At 43.6% G+C, this 17,615-nt stretch overlaps 2 protein-coding genes across 2 annotated transcripts in view; one reads left to right on the forward strand and one right to left on the reverse strand.

The window, feature by feature from the left end:
• LOC122815059 (peroxisomal succinyl-coenzyme A thioesterase-like) overlaps nt 1–3,259 on the reverse strand; it is a 621,446-nt gene extending 618,187 nt beyond the window's left edge. The window contains exon 1 of the mRNA XM_044087303.1: nt 3,123–3,259. Within this exon, the coding sequence (XP_043943238.1) occupies nt 3,123–3,259 (137 nt within the window). The remainder of the gene's footprint in view (nt 1–3,122) is intronic.
• Nucleotides 3,260–3,323: 64 nt separating this feature from the next.
• The window catches only part of LOC122815814 (rab-like protein 2A), a gene marked incomplete in the record, with an annotated part of 1,114,697 nt that continues 1,100,405 nt past the window's right edge, over nt 3,324–17,615 (forward strand). The window contains 1 exon segment of the mRNA XM_044088616.1: nt 3,324–3,778. Within this exon segment, the coding sequence (XP_043944551.1) occupies nt 3,672–3,778 (107 nt within the window).

Genomic DNA, 17,615 nt, shown 5'->3' on the forward strand with positions numbered 1-17,615 from the left:
GCATGATTTGGCCCAAAAAGATATTCTAGTTCCAACCCCAGACACACGCACTCCTTGCTTGCATCCCCTAGACACAAATCTACACACTCCCTGCCTGCCCACACACACAAACCCACACTCCCTGCCCACACACCCACCTACATCCTCCCTGCTTGCTCACACACAAACCCACCTACATACTCCCACACACACTGCTTGCTTGCCCACGCACAAACACGGCTTGCTTGCCCACGCACAAACACACACAAACCCACCTACATACTCCATGCTTGCCCACACACAAACTGCCCCTACACACACACTCCTTGCCTGGCAAACCGCTCCTACACACACACTCCTTGCCTGGCAAACCGCCCCTACACACACACACACTCCTTGCCTGGCAAACCGCCCCCACACACACACACACACACACACACACACACACACTCCTTGCCTGGCAAACCGCCCCTACACACACACACTCCTTGCCTGGCAAACCGCCCCTACACACACACACACACACACACACACACACACACACACACACACACACACACACTGCCTGGCACACACACACACACACACACACACACACACACACACACACACACACACACACACACACTCCTTGCCTGGTAAACCGCCCCTACACACACTCCTTGCCTGGCAAACAACCCCTACACACACACACACACACACACACACACACTCCTTGCCTGGCAAACCACCCCCACAGACACACACATACTCCTTGCCTGGCAAACCACCCCTACACACACACACACTCCTTGCCTGGCAAACCGCCCCTACACACACACACACACACACACTCCTTGCCTGGCAAACCGCCCCTACACACACACACACACACACACACACACACACACACACACACACTCCTTGCCTGGCAAACCGCCCCTACACACACACACACACACACACACACACACACACACTCCTTGCCTGGCAAACCGCCCCTACACACACACACACACACACACACACACACACACACACACACACACACTCCTTGCCTGGCAAACCGCCCCTACACACACACACACACACTCCTTGCCTGGCAATCCACACACACACACACACACACACACACTCCTTGCCTGGCAAACCACACACACACACACACACACACACACACACACACACACACACACACACACACACACACACACACACCTTGCCTGGCAAACCGCCACACACACACACACACACACACACACACACACACACACACACACACACACACACACACTCCTTGCCTGGCAAACCTCCCCCACACACACAAACACACACACACACACACACACACACACACACTCCTTGCCTGGCAAACCGCCCCTACACACACACACACACACACACACACACACTCGGCCATCCTCGCCCACACACACACACACACACACACACACACACACACACACACACACACACACACACACCTTGCCTGGCAAACCACACACACACACACACACACACACACACACACATACACACACACACTCCTTGCATGCGCACACACACAAACACAAACACACACACTCCTTGCCTGGCAAACCGCTACACACACACACACACACACACACACACTCCTTGCCTGGCAAACCGCCCCTACACACACACACACACACACACACACTCCTTGCCTGGCAAACCACACACACACACACACACACACACTCCTTGCCTGGCAAACCGCCCCTACACACACACACACATACTCCTTGCCTGGCAAACCGCCCCTACACACACACACACACACTCCTTGCCTGGCAAACCGCCCCTACACACACACACACACACACACACACACACTCCTTGCCTGGCAAACCACACACACACACACACACACACACACACACACACACTCCTTGCCTGGCAAACCGCCCCACACACACACACACACACACACACACACACACACACACACACACACACACTCCTTGCCTGGCAAACCGCCCCTACACACACACACTCTCCTTGCCTGGCAAACCACCCCTACACACACACACACTCCTGGCCATACCACATGCCAAGGTATCAGTCTGTGGACAGAGCCCAGAAATAGTGACACATTTAAATATATAAAATATTGCTATTAAAACGTTGTTAGAGTAAAAGGTGAGTTACCACACACTTTCAGAAAGACATGGAGTCTGAAACTCAAATGCCTGCCATTTATGCAATTGAACACACCGATATGCCAAAAATGCTGAGAATTAAAAGTTATATCAGGAACAGAAGGAAAAAAAAAATCGGAGCAGTTGAAATGTATGGTCACACAGCATAACAATGCTAACCAGCTTAGGCGAGCTAACACGCGAGTGAGGCACAGAGCACGTACAGAAGCCGAATTCATCGTGATGCACAAACTGTACTTCGACACAACTCATCAGAAACACAAGCACACTCTTTCCGATGCAACGCCAAAGTGAAAACAAATAAACGCTTTCAATGAGAGTAATTGTAACGAGCAGTGTATTCATCGTGATGCACAAACTGTACTTGACACAACAACAGAAACAGAGACACTCTTTTAGATGCAACGCCAAAGTGAAAATAAAATAAAAAAAGCTTTCAATGCGAGTAACTGTAACGAGCAGCTGCTCACATGCTGAAAACTACTGTCCTATAAATGTACACTGCCAACAGCCAATTACGAATAACTTGTTTCCCAGGCAAATACCATTTACATTGACTACATTACATTAATTGGCCAGAGTCATTACTTGCACGGACCGCACGCTTTATTAACCCTGCTTGGAGAATCTGTGGCATGACTACATTTTACATTAATTGGCCAGAGTCATTACTTGCACGCTTTATTAACCCTGCTTGGAGAATCTGTGGCATCACTGATACGGGACTGACTGTACAAGCTGGCTCTGGACGGTCGACTGCAAATGGAGAGTTACTACTTGCAAAATAATGTTTGAACAGATTAGAGCAGTGCTTCATGACGAAAACATAGCCACAATGAAAATAAAAAGATTAGTTCGGCCCACACTACACTGCAGTTTAAACCACGATAACAGAGGCAAATTGTGCAGAAACTATATACACAACATTAAACTTGAACAAAAAGATAAAACATGACTTCCCTGCATAATACTGCTACTTACCTTTTTAGCATCACACAACTAGAGTCCAACAACGAAATATACTCTCCGAGCAACAGCAGTGAAGTGAAAGGGTTCCAAACGTAAAAACACGTTTTAAAGAGCAGATGGCCCTGGGAAGGACTAGGGAGCTGTGACATCACTGAATGGGCGGTTATATGCAAGCATTCCAAAGGATATGTTAGGTTAAACTACGGGGACTGTTTGGTAGTCTTGACGTAATTATTTCTGAGACTGAAGCAAGTTTTCCAACAGCGTAATGATTGATTTTTACAACGGACGCTACCACAGTACGGTTAGGCATTGTACATTCTCGGGCAAACAGTCAGATGGATAACTTTTATATGTTTAGATGATCGCTGCTTGACTAATCTTTGTCAAACAGGGAGAAAACAGTCTCAAGTGTTGAGCACTGTGAAACAGAAACCCGTTGTTCTCGTATAAAAGAAGTGGTTGTCTTGGAGTAGTAGCTAGCGCTTTCAAGGAAGCATTTTGAATATTGTTTCTCAAGGGGAACAGAACAAAGACAATTTTTGGTACCTGTGATAGGTTATGGCTGAAGAAGGAAAAAGTGATACTGAAGTGGATCAAGAGAAATATGATACAGATAAACATGTCAAGATAATTTGCCTGGGAGACAGTGCTGTTGGAAAATCTAAGTGAGTACTGACTTGGCTTAAAGTTTTCTGTATGTTAAAAAAAATATAGATTTTTGTGTCTGTGTGATATATATGTGTCTACATTTTATTCAAACGTGTGATTTATTTATTTATATGTTCATTCATATCTATTTTATTAAGTAGGTGTAGGCCCATTTTCATTGGAGGGCTGGGATGATAGGAAAATGTCTCATAAATGTGTAAGAAGTAAAAACAGTACATGTGTAGGAATAAACCAAATAATACAAGCAACATACTGTCAACAAAAGTATGTATTAAAAAGTATGGCGAGTGTCATGTACTGCTGTTGTTGACTACTTGGAGCACTCGGGAGCAAACCATTTGTTCATGTTGTTTACTGGAATGCAAATGTGAGTTTAACCCCAGAGCATGGAGTATCCAATGATATTTAAATGCAGGAATTGTAACCCTAATCTTTCACTGTAATCCTAAGACTTTAAAGTAGAGGGATCTGTTTTACTTCAGAAGAGGCACCCTTTTTCACATTTTTTTTGTGCAATTTGTAGTAATTATCTATGTATATTTGATTATGTCAACTTGTCCATCAGGTTTGAGCCAATGAAATTGTTTGTGAAGTGTGAAACATAAGAACTGTACTGAATGCAGACAAGTTCTTTTTTATGCCATGATATTTTTGTGAGATAAACAACATAATTGTCCTCAGAATCTGAAAAAAGTCTTGTGTTGCCTAAATGATAAACTGCTTCTTTGTTGATCCTTATCATGGTTATGTTTTCATTCATTAAAATTATTTCCTTGCCTACTTTAATTTCATCACTGTTTACAGGAATGCCATTCCATGCATTTGTAGTCTTTTTTTGTGTCTGAAAAAAAGTTTTCATTTCTTATATTTCTTCCATCCTGTGCTCTTTTTATGTATCCTATTCTCTGAAAGTTATTGTCCCCTTGGACCTCTAATGTGATGCTTTTATGTTTGCTTTTTTTTCTGTTCTTGTTTTCCTAGAGTTACCATGTTTAGATTATCAAGTCTTTCTTCATAATGTCTTGTCTAGCTTTGGGATTCATTAATGTCCACACTGTGTAGTGTACCCTGTTCTGAATGAATAGACAGCACAAGTATATATCACACTTGCTTCCTAATTTTACTTTTCCTATTGATTTTCTTGAAGCTTTAAATACTGAGGGGGAATCATAAAGATTACTACATTTACACCTGGTATAATCTTTCTGAATGACTAGAAAGTGAAAAAGTGGTAGGGATGTTCTTGAATAAGACAGTGTATACTTAGTGTAGGTGTTATTGAATCTGGTCTTAGATCTCATAACATTTTTTGCCTTCCTGTGGACAGCCTCCATTACACCTGTTTGCAGACATGAGATCTGAAATGAATGCCATCTGCATTATGTGGTCACACTGGGTGGTTCATAGGTTCATACTAGGCTATCTGCCCTAGGGCATTTATAAGCCTAGCCAGAGTGTGTGTGGCTTTCACCACCCCTTAGGATGAGAATACTATACCCATTAGTTTGCTGTGCCTCTGTCCAGCAGTGATGCAGAGATGATTCCCAGGGTAAACCTACGATCTCCCATCCACTCGTCAAGATTTCTCTTGAACAGAGTCAGTGAGGGGCTCTGCCTCACATGGAATGGGATTCTGTTCCATAGTGTAGGGAGTCTCTGGGTGATGAATCTGTCCCTCCAGCACGTCCTATTTATATCCGTGTTGAGGATTAAGTCTCTTGCTCTCGTGGCTCTGGTGGATTTGGATTTTTTGAGGTGGAGCATGTCCATTAATTCCGGGTTGGACATGGCCTTGTATGTCAGGCACAGATCACCTCTGAGCAGACGGTATGCGACTGAATAGAGCTGGAGTTTCTTCAGTCGGGCATCGTATGACATATGTTTGAGCCCCTTTATCCTTTTGGTGAGGAACTTTTGGGGTCTTTCCAACTGCTGCAGGTGTTGGGTAAGGTACATTCAGAATGGGGCGTTGTACTCAATCATTGGTCTGATAAGTGAAGAGTACAGGGGTACAATGGCCTCTTCTGATCTGGATGTGAATTCCTTTATGATCAGGTGGGCAATGTAGAAGGTCTTCCTAACCACTTTGGCAATGTGAGTGTCAAAAGAGAGGTTACTGTCAACTTGGGTCCCCAGGTCCCTGATAACTTCTTCTGTGTTTAATGGATTACCACCTATGTGGTAATTAGGGGTTACCTTGTTTTTCCCAAAGGGTATGACTATACATTTTTTGGCATTTAGCTTAAGGCCATGGCTCTGGCACCAGTTATCCATTTCTATGAGACCTTTCTGGAGGATGTCTGTGTCTGATGGAGTGTCAATTATGCTGCCCAGTTTGCAGTCCTCTGCAAATTTTGTCAGCCACAACCCCCCTATGTTTGCCTGCACTTCAGAAAAATAAATGCCGAACAAGAGGGGGCCCAGGACTGAGCCCTGTGGGACACCGCTCGTGACCGGCTTAGAGTCTGACATGGCACCAGCAACTCTAACCCTGTGTGTTCTGTCCTTGAGCCAGTTTGCAACCCATCTTGTGACATATGGGTTTACATCTAAGCTGGTGAGCTTTTCTATGATGCCCGAGTGGGGTATTGTGTCGAACGCTTTTGCTAGGTCAAGGTAGGCTGTGTGAACTGCCTTACCCTCATCAATGGCCTTAGTGACTGTTTCAAAAAGTCGACCAAGTTCAAGAGGCAGGATCTGCCCTTGACAAAGCCAAATTGGGTAGGATCCAGTGTCTGTAGGTCCCCAATGTCTTTATTTATGAGTTCCATTATGATCCTCTCCATAGCTTTGCAGACAAGGCTCGTCAAGCTTATGGGGCGGTAATTTCCAGGGTCCGTAGAAGCACCGCCTTTGTGGAGTGGGACCACAGTTGCCGTACGCCATTCTTTGGGTACGTATCCTGTAGTAAGGCTAAGATTAAACAGCAGCCTTATGTGTGGGTTTAGTTCCTCATTGAGTTTGTGTAGCACACAGCCGGGGACACCGTCCGGTCCCATTGATGCTGTGTTTTTTGCTTTAGAGAGAGCAGCTCTCACCTGGGCATCTGAGATGTTTGGGAGGCTAGACTCTGGTGGGATAGATATTTCTCCTTTTGGGGGGGGAGAAATTTGCACTGAACCTGTCTGCCAGTATGTTGGCAATGTCTGTGGGTTCAGTGATTTTTTTTTTTTTTTATCATCATTTTGGACTAATTCTGAGCATATCTGGGAGTTTCCACCCAGGTTTCTAACATAGCTAAAGAAGGCTTTATGATTGTCTTTTGTGTCATTAGCGATTTTTCTCTCAAAGTTGGCCTTGGATGATTTTATGAGTGATCGTAGTTTTTGCTAGTATTGATCAGAGATGCCTTCCCATTTAGGGATTTTGCTCTGTCATGTAGTAGCTTTCTCCTCTTGTTGTAGAGTTTGTTTATGGCTGGAGTCCACCAGACCGGGCGCCTGCCTTTGGTGGAAAGGGTCTTGATTTTATTAGGGATTGCTTGATCCATACATTCCTGGAGGTGCTCGTAGAAGGCATTTGTAAGGGTTTCAGCAGCGTGGGTTGTGGTTTCCACTGGCTCTGGGGCCTTGAAGGATACCACTCCAGTCTTAAGAAGTGTGAAGTTTGCTTTTGAGAAGTTCTTCACTGTGGTCTTTTTTGCTGGGGTGGGGCGGATGTGGATCTCCAGTGAGATTAATTTATGGTCTGATCTCACCAATGAGGGATATACTTCCGTGTGGAGCATTTTGTCCCCATGTTTGTGATGATCAGGTCTAGTATATTTTCTCCTCTTGTGGGAATGGTGACTAGTTGTTCCATAGCATTTGAGTTTATGAACTCAAGGAACCTTTGGGCTAGGGTGTTGGGGCTTGAGTAATGTTCCCAGTCTATGTTTGGGTAGTTGAAGTCACCCAATATGATGGTGTTTGGAGAGACATTCATACTCTCCAGTGTCTTCAGGAAGGCTGTGTGGGTTTCCTGAGTTTGAGAAGGTGATCTGTAGCATGTTACAAACTGTAGGGCAGTTTTACCTATGGTTAATTGCACCTGGATGGTCTCCGATGCTTCGTGCGTTGCCACTAACCTGGAGGTGTGGGTATCCTTTATGAATATGGATACTCCCCCTCCTTTTGTGGTTCGGTCCGGATTTTGGGGCCAGAACGCATGATATGAGGTATAACCTGATAGTGCTGGGGTGCTCTCAGGAGCCTTGAACCAGGTTTCAGTCACAGCACAGACATCGATGTTCTCCATACTGAGGTGGGCTTCGAGGGCGTGCATCTCAAGGTTTAGACTTCTGGCATTGAGCAGTATTACCCTTAGTTTTTCTCCATTTTTGTTTTCTAGGGCAGTAGGTTTATCATTTGAGCCTTGCCTAAAAAAGGCACTATGGGGGTGGCAAGAGCCTTTGCCAATATCTGGAAGCCCAGGGGTGACAGGTGCAAGCTGTCCCTTGTGAAGCAGCGTGGCTTGTCAAGCATGTCATCCCAGGCAGACAGACATTGGATCCCCTTAGAATGACACCAGTAATTAAGCCAATTATTAAAGCTGATCATTTTGTCTCTGTATTGTGGCATCATTCTTGGTGAGGGTAGGATACTGCTCAGGGTCAGGGTCATACCGGCCTGGGCTAAATAATCTGAGAGCTCCTCTATGTCTCTTTTTATGTAGTCCAGGGAGGTACGTCTCAGGTCGTTCACACCGGCATGGACAATGACTGAGTCATACTTGTACTTGCTGTGGAGTGACCTGAGTGCTTGTGTTATGTGGCGGATTCTAGCGCCTGACAGGCAGCTTACTGTGATCTTTTCCTTGTTCAGTCTGGTGAGTGGGACGTCGTTATAGGTGACTCCATAGTCAGACACACTAAGTGTGTCTGGCATTGTGTTTGGCCTTAAGGGCTGTGACTGTTTAGCACACTGACTTTGAGAACTATGTGTTGCATGTTTTATGTCTTGAGATGGCAGTTGCTTGGGTGTCTGCTTTGGAGGCCTCTGTAGTTTTGGTAGATTTTTGATCAGTTCCTCCGAGTATGTCTTTGCGTGTTTATGTGTTTGTTTTGCAGTTGTGATAGTTCTATGTGAAACTGGGTTTGTGGTGTGCGTGGTTTCCTTCTCCTCCTGTCTGGTCTTGCCAGTCCTGAGTTGAGAGAGCTCAGCCTCCAGTTTGGCTATATAGTTGCATCTCTCACATGTATTTGTGTTTTGTGGGAGAAGGAGTGGGTTGTCTGTGTACGTGAGGCAATTGTAACATTGCCTCAAGATGCCCAGATTCACCAGCTGAACAGGAGAGGACGCTAGCAACTGACCCTTCGACATGCTAGAAAAAGTGAAAAAGTTTGCTGTGTAACTGAGTCAGAAGGGACCTATAGGGAAATGGGTACTCAAAGGGATTCTAGGCTAATGTAGTACTTTGTTTAGTATACAAGTACTTTACCTATATAAAAATGCTTTAGGAGCAAGTGCTGAGCTTTACCTATATAAAAATGCTTTAGGAGCAAGTGCTGAGCTTTTGAGATAGAGAATAGACTGTTTAGATTGCAAGTAGAGAAGTTCTAAGGGAAAAATTGAAAAGCAGACTTTACGGAGCCAGAAATAGTTTAATCTTGTTTAACCGGCGCTGCCCGATGGTGCTCTATGGGCAACTCCGCGCTAAAGCGGGCTTTATAGCAGGGGGTTGAAAAGAGCTAGGAATTGACCCAAAATGGCCAATAGACTACAAGTTTCTGGCTGGAACCACTGCTCTAGGGACAAATAGGCCGCTCAGTGCTCCCCACTCCCACTGGTGAACAAAGAAGCTTCCCTTTATCCAAATAAGGAGATGGAATAGCACAGGAACCAAGCCAAAGCCCAGAGATCAGAAAACTCTGAAGACTGGACTATTCTAGTTCAGTAAGGCGGGAAAACAAGATTTTTTTTTTGCAGAAAACAGAGGAAAAACAGACAGTAAATGCTTTTAAACGGCTAGCGCACTTGAGTGAGTTAGCCTACAGGTAAAATTAAACAACAAATAACTTTTTTAAAAGTGCAAAACAGTTAATCAACACAAAAACAGTTTAAATAGAATGCAGAGCTGTATAAACAGGCGAAAATGCAGTCGCTAAGCAGTAAATAATCAAAAAGCCAGAAAAAAATACTTAAATCAGGAAAAAGTCACTCTTTTGCTCTCTGCTGCTTGTAGAACTCTGCAGGACACCACGAGGAGCTGTGCTGAGTTGAATATAAGTGAAAAAGCGCGCTAAAGCGGGCTTTATTACAGGGGGCTGAAAAGAGCTAGGAATTGACCCAAAATGGCCAATAGACTACAAGTTTCTGGCTGGAACCACTCCTCTAGGGACAAACAGGCCACTTTTTTTTTTTTTTTTTTTTTTTTTTTTTTTTAAGGTCTTGTGTCTTTAACTTGATTCTTAAATTTTACTGGCATCTTTAGATGTTTATGTAGTTCTCTTTATTTCTCAGATAAATTATATTGCATATATTTGCATTGAATCTAAAGTCTCGCACATCTGACCATTATTTTCACCATGTAGAGTTGCTCAGTTATGCAAGTAAATCAACATGTATTTGACAATTCTTTTAACCTTAGAGTTGTATCTCATCCTATGCTCTTCTGCAAATGTTTATAGGTGTTTACTAGGCTAAAGGGTCTTGCCATGCATTCCAAATCTCTAACCAGTTCTGGTACCATTGATAAAAGTTATTAGGCGCTCAGGAGGTGAACCATTTACAGGCTGCCTGGGTCCATTAGAGACATACAATGGATATAAAAAGTTTACACACACCTGTTAAAATGCCAGGTTTTTTTGATATAAAAAAATGTTACCACAATAAATCATTTCAAAACTTTTCCCACCTTTAATGTAACCTATAACCTGTACAATTCAGTTGAAAAACAAACAAATCTGTTAGGGGAAAAATATAAAAAAATAAAAAATGTACAATAAACTGGTTTGCATAAGTGTGCACACCCTTGAACTAATACTTTTGAAGCAACTTTGATTTAATTACAGCATTCAGTCTTCTTTGGTACACACCTGCCATCAATTAAAGAGACTCTGATTAACCCCAAAATAAAGTTCAGCTGTCCTAGTAGGATTTTCCTGACATTTACTCAGTTGCCTGCTACAGCAAAAGCCATTGTTCACAGAGAGCTTACAAAGCATCAAAGGGATCTTATTGCTGAAAGGTATCAGTCAGGAGAAGGGTACAAAAAAATTTCCACAGCATTGGATATATTGGATATATCGTGGAACACAGCGAAGACTGTCACAAAAAGTGGAGAAAATATACGACAACAATGATGTTGCAAAGAACTGGACATCCCTCCAAAACTGATTGACCAGTTTTTGTTTTATCTTTTCAGGCGGGCTGCCAAAAGACCTACAGAAACACTGAAGGAGCTGCAGGAATTTCTGGGAAGTACTGGTTGTGTAGTACATGTTACAACAATCTCCTGTATTCTCCATGTGTCTGTGCTGTGAGGTAAGGTTGCAAGATGGAAGCCTTTTCTTACACACACAAACATCCAGGCCTGGCTAACATCTGGAAAACAATACATTGTCTCCCAAAAGCATCTGGGAAAATATGTTATGATCTGATGAGACCAAGGTTGAACTTTCTGGCCAGAATTCCAAAAGGTACGTTTGGCACAAAAACAACATTTTGCATCACCAAAAGAACACCATCCCCACGGTGAAGCATGGTGGTGACAATATGCTTTGGGGTTGCTTTTCTTCAGCTGGAACTGGGGCTTTTTAGTCAAGGTGAAAGGAATTATGACCAGTTCCAAATACTAGTCACTTTTGGCCCAAAACCTTCTGGCATCTGCTAGAAAGATGAAGAGGAATTTCACCTTTCAGCACAACAGTGACCCCCAAGCATACATCCAAATCAACAAAAGATTGGCTTCACCAAAAGAAAATTAAAGTTTTGGAATGGCCCAGCCAGAGCCCAGACCTAAATCCATTAGAAAATCTGTGGGGTGACCTGAAGAGGGCTGTGCACAAGAGATGCCCTCGCAATCTGACAGATTTGGATCACTTTTGCAAGGAAGAGTGGGCAAATATTGCCAAGTCAAGATGTGCCATGCTGATAGACTCCTATCCAAGAAGACTGATGAAATTAAATCAAAAGGTGCTTCAACAAAGTATTAGTTGAAGGGTTTGCACACTTATACAACCAGCTTATTGTATATTTTTTCCCCTAACAGATTTGTTTTTCAATTGAATTGTATAGTTATAGGCCACATTAAAGGTGGGTAAAGTTTTGAAATTATTTATTGTGGTCTCATTTTTTTATATCACAAAAACCTGGCATTTTAACAGGGGTGTGTAAACTTTTTATATCCACTGTAGGTGCCAAACCAGGGCTGAATTTCCTGTTCTTATCCAGTTGTCCAAGTTGCATTTGAACTGGGTTAGGGAGGTACTCTATTTCAGATGGATGGGGAGCCTGTTCCAGAGAAGGGATAGTCTCTAGGATGCATGCCTGTTTTTCCAGCAGGTCCTGTTTATATATCACAGGCAAGGTGTAAGTCTTTAGAACAGGTAATTCTGGTACTGTTTGTTTTGCAGATATGCAGGAGCACCACCAGAGTGGGGTCTGACAATGCAATGTATGCCAGACATGGATATCTCCTCAATTGCCACAGTGATAGAGCCTTGAGGTGGTCTGTATAGGGCATGTTGTTGGTTACATCCTGTATTCTTTTATTGAGTAACGTCTGTGAACGTTCCAATCGTTGGATGTGCCTGGTTAGGTACACACCAAATGAGGCATTGTAATCAATGATGGGTCTGATGAATGTCAAATACAGTGGAACAATGACTTCCTTGGATCTGGATGCCATACTTTTGTTTATAAATTGCACAACATAGAATGTTTTCCTCGCTACTGTAGATACATGGTGGTCAAAGGCTAGATTACGGTCTGTGTGCCCCCAAGTCCCTGACTAGTGGGGGTAAGCTTTTAGGGGTTTGTTGTCAGTATGATAGTTACAAGGTGTGGATGACTTCCTGAAGGATGTTATGCATTTCTTGGCTTTTAGTTTTAGTCCATTGCTCTGGTGCCAGTTGTTTGTCTGTGTCACCCCTTCCTGGTGAACATTTGTGTCAGTGGGTGATACAATGGCATCTCATAATTTACAGTCCCCTACAAATTTAGGCAGCCAGAGGCCATTGATGTTGGCCTTGACTTCGGAGAAGTAAATACCAAAAAGGAGCAGTCCCAGGTCCGATTCCTGAGGACTCCACTTGTGATTGGCTTCTTTGTAGAGGTGGACTCCTCAGTTCTAATTTCCTGGGTCCTGTCAGTAAGCCAGCTGGCTGTCCACCAGGTTTCCGAAGGGTTTGTACCCAGCCTCTATGTCAGCAGTCGATTAGGGGATTGTGACAGATGCCCTGGTCAGGTCAAGGTAGGCAGTGTGAACCATTTTGTTTTTATGCATTGCTTTGGTGGCCTAAGTCCACCAGGTTGAGTAGGCATGACTGACCCCAAATTGGGTTGGGTCCAGTGTCTTGAGGTTTCCCATGTCATTGTTGATAATTTCCATGACATTTCTTTCCATGGCCATGGCTTTGCATATGAGACTAGTGAGACTTTGAGGTCTGTAGATGGCCCTCCTTTGTGCAGAGGGATGGCTGTTCTCTGTTCAAGAGGCACAAAACTTGTTTGGATGCTACAGTTAAATAGCAGTTCATGTTCCTGATCATGTTTCATGCTATTTAAAAGGCATTTTGGGTCATTGTCTGGGCCCATTGATGCAGTGCTCTTTGTCGAGCATTAAAGACCTGTTCCCTGATGATAGCAAGGGAAGTTTATATTTGATGATATTTCCTGAGGGAAGGTTGATGGGGAGAGAGGGGTAAATTTGGAGCTGAATTTGTTGACCACTTGTATGTGTATTTTTAACGCACATCTCTGTGTTTAAAAATACATATCTCGCAGATGTTTGCAGAACTTGGAAGTCGTAAAACACTTTCACGCTTGAAACCTAGTAATTATTTCTGTTAAGATAATAGGAAAAAAACCTCTAGTTTTAGACATCCTGTCTTCTTGCTGCATTGAAACTAACTTTTATAGTACATCATAAAGCACTTCTTCTTCAAGGAAAATAAGTTGAAATTTATAAGTTAATCTTCTATGTTCCAGCAGGGTATGCTGTGGTTACATTCTTGAAGCTCAGTACATAACATAGAGTTCTGTATAAATCCTATCAGTATTCACAAATGACAAGAATTATTTACAAAATTCCAGATTACTGGGCTGGCAGTGTCACACGCTCCATGGCTTTACAGATCAGACTTAGAAGTTAATGGGGCAATAGTTTCCAGGGTCAGTAGTGGCACCACTTTTGTGCAAGGGGATGGCAATGGCACTTCTCCATTCTGCTGGAATGAAGCTTGTATTTAGGCTGTGGTTGAATAGGGTGCTCAGTGGCAAAGCTAGTTCTTGCAGGAGATGGTGCAGAATACAGCCTGGGATACAAGTCCCATGGGAGCTGTGTTCTTTGCCTTGGATAGGGTCTTTAACACTTGATCTACAGAGATGTGAGGTGCAGGACAAATATCAGGGATGTCGAATGGCCCTTTGGGGGTGGGTGAAGGTTATTGTACTGAACCTGTCTGCTAGCAGGTTGGCTAAATCAACAGGATCAGTGTAAACGGCATTGTTAAGTACTTAATGCGGAACAAACCTGGGCTTTGCTATGGAGGTTCCTGATGTAACTAAAGAAGGCTTTGTGGTTTCCCTTTGTTTTGGAGGCTAGTTTCAATTCATAATTGGCTTTGGAGGTTTTCACTGATCTAATTTGCCTGTTGAGGCTGAGGAGGGAGTTTTTCCAATTTGGAATTGTTCCTTTTTACCCTTGGGCAACAGTTTTTTCCTTTTGTTGTAAAGCCTATTGATGGAGGACGTCCACCAGATAAGTTTGTGTTTCTTTGAGGAGCAAGTTTTAGTTCTGTTGGATGTGCGAGTCCATGCAGTTGTACAGGTGCTATTTATACTGCATCGGAGTACTGTTCAGCATGGTCGTCTGCTTCCTCTGTGGGGGTGCGGTGGTGTGAAGCTACTGATGCCCTCCCTTAGGAGATTGTAGTCAGCTTTTGAGAAGTTTGTTAGTTTGGTTATGGGGGGGGGGTGATCTGATCTCACCAGGGAAGAATATACTATGGGAGTGGTGCAGCGATCATCTCACATTTATGGATAAAGGAGTGCTTACAGATATACAAGATACACCCTACATTGCCCAGTTGCATTACAATGAACTTAAAATAGTGGCAAACTACTTTGCAGCTAAGCCATGATAAAGGACCAATTATTATCCATGGGATTAAAATTCCTAGTGGGATATTCCAGGGTGACTTTGTCACTTCTGTTCTTGTGTCTTGTCCTTAACCCATTAAGCTGTCTACTTAACAGATTAAATCATGGTTGCAGTTTGACTCCCATAAAACAGTATAAAGACTTCTTGTCTTTTTGTGGATGATTTTTAAAATCTTATAGCTCATCAGATGAATAGCTGAAAGCATAACTACAAGTGGTCAAAATTTTCTTAGATTAAATAATGTCATTTGGTCTTGATAACTGTGCAAAACCAACATTAGTTTTCCTGCTTTATCCTGTCTGGGACAGGAGTATGTTATAAAGGAACTTGAGCAGGAGGGAATATATAAATATTTGGGAATTGATTGAAACAAACATGAGCAAATATGAACAAAACGTAGGAAGGAGTATTTTAGAAGATTAAAATTAATACTGAAAACAAAGCTGACATCTAGGAACAAAAGTTCAAGCTATAAACCAATTTGCTCTTCCAGTTCTAACTTACAGTTTTGGGGTGATTGACTGGCCCCAAAAGGTATTGGATCAGTTGGACAGGAAAATGAGAAATGCTTCCCACTTGGCAAGTCGTCTTCTTCTTTCGGCTGCTCACGTCAGGGGTCGCCACAGCAGATCAACTGTTTCCATTTCTTCCTGTCCTCTGCATCTTGCTCTCACACCAGCCACCTGCATGTCCTCTCTCACCACATCCATAAACCTTATCTTAGGCCTTCCTCTTTTCCTGTTACCTGGCAGCTTCATCCTTAGCATCTTTTTCCCAATATACTCTGCATCCCTCCTCAGCACATGTCCAAACCAACATAATCTTGCCTCTCTGGCTTTGTCTCCAAACCTTCCAACCTGGGCTGACCCTCTAATATACTTATTCCTAATTCTGTCCATCTTCATCACACCAAGTACAAATCTTAACATCTTCAACTCTGCCACGTCAAACTCTTGATTCCTGCCTTTTTGTCAGTGCCACTGTCTCCAACCCGTATAACATAGCTGGTCTCCCCACCCTCTTGTAGACATTCCCTTTCACTCTTACTGGTACTCGTCTGTCACAAATCACTCCTGACACTCTTCTCCACCCACTCCATCCTGCCTGTACTCTCTTCTTCACCTCTCTTCCACACTCACCATTACTCTGAACTGTTGATCCAAAGTATTTAAACTCCTCCACCTTCGCCACCTCTACTCCCTGCATCCTCGCCATTCCTCTATCATCCCTCTCATTCACACACATATATTCTGTCTTGGTCCTGCTGACCTTCATTCCTCTTTTCTCTAGAGCAGATCTCCACCTCTCCAGGGTCTCCTCCACCTGTTCCCTACTCTCACTACAGATCACAATGTCATCTGCAAACATCATATTCCACGGGGACTCCTGTCTGATCTAGTCTGTCAACCTGTCCCATCACCATTACAAATAAAGGGCTCAGAGCTGAACCCTGATGTAATCCCACCTCCAGCTTAAACGCATCCGTCACTCCCACCGCAGACCTCACCGCTGTCACACTACCCTCGTACATATCCTGTACCACTCTTGCATACATCTCTGACACTCCCGACTTCCTCATACAATACAACAACTCTTTTCTAGCCACCCTGTCATATGCATTTTCTAAATCCAAAGACACAATGCAACTCCTTCTGACATTCTCTGTACTTCTCCATCAACACTCTCAAAGCAAACATCACATCTGTAGTGCTATTTCCTGGCATGAAACCATACTGCTGATCACTAATCATCACCTCCCTTCTTAATCTAGCTTCCACTACTCTTTCTCATAACTTCATGCTGTGCTGATCAGTTTAATCCCTCTGTAGTTACTACAGCTCTGCACATCACCCTTATTCTTAAAAATCGGTACCCAAACACTTTCTCCATTCCTCAGACATCCTCTCACTTTCCAAGATTTCATTAAGCAATCTTGTTAAAAACTCCACTGCCATTTCACCTAAACACCTCCATGCTTCCACAGGTATGTCATCTGGACCAACAGCCTCTCCGTTCTTCATCCTCTTCATAGCTATCCTTACTTCCTCCTTGCTAATCCACTGCACTTCATGATTCACTATCCACACATCATCCAACCTTCTCTCCCTATCATTCTCTTCATTCATCAGCCCCTCAAAGTACTCTTTCCATCTGCTCAACACACTCTCCTCGCTTTGTGAGTACGTTTCCCTCATTATCCTTTATCACCCTTACCTGCTGCACTTCTTTACTAGCTCGGTCCCTATGGAGCGGCCTTAGGTCAACTGGTGCCCTAGGCAAAAGGGCTCCACATCGCACCACCCGGTGCCCCCATTCTGGCCTACCTACACCAAATAAATACAGGAAAAGCACCCCTACTAGAACGATGCCCTAGGCGACTGCCTAGTTGGCCTATGCCTAAGGCCGGCTATGGGTCCCTTTGTCTAGCCAATCGGTACAGGTCATTTTCTCCCTCCTTAGTGTCCAGCCTTGTCAAGTAATATGCAAAAATCAGTGTATATCAAGGTTATATATTCCACATTCTGAAGG

Source organism: Protopterus annectens, chromosome 11.part0 (genome assembly GCF_019279795.1).
Source record: "Protopterus annectens isolate FY-2018-M chromosome 11.part0, PAN1.0, whole genome shotgun sequence".
NCBI classification, from domain to species: domain Eukaryota; kingdom Metazoa; phylum Chordata; order Ceratodontiformes; family Protopteridae; genus Protopterus; species Protopterus annectens.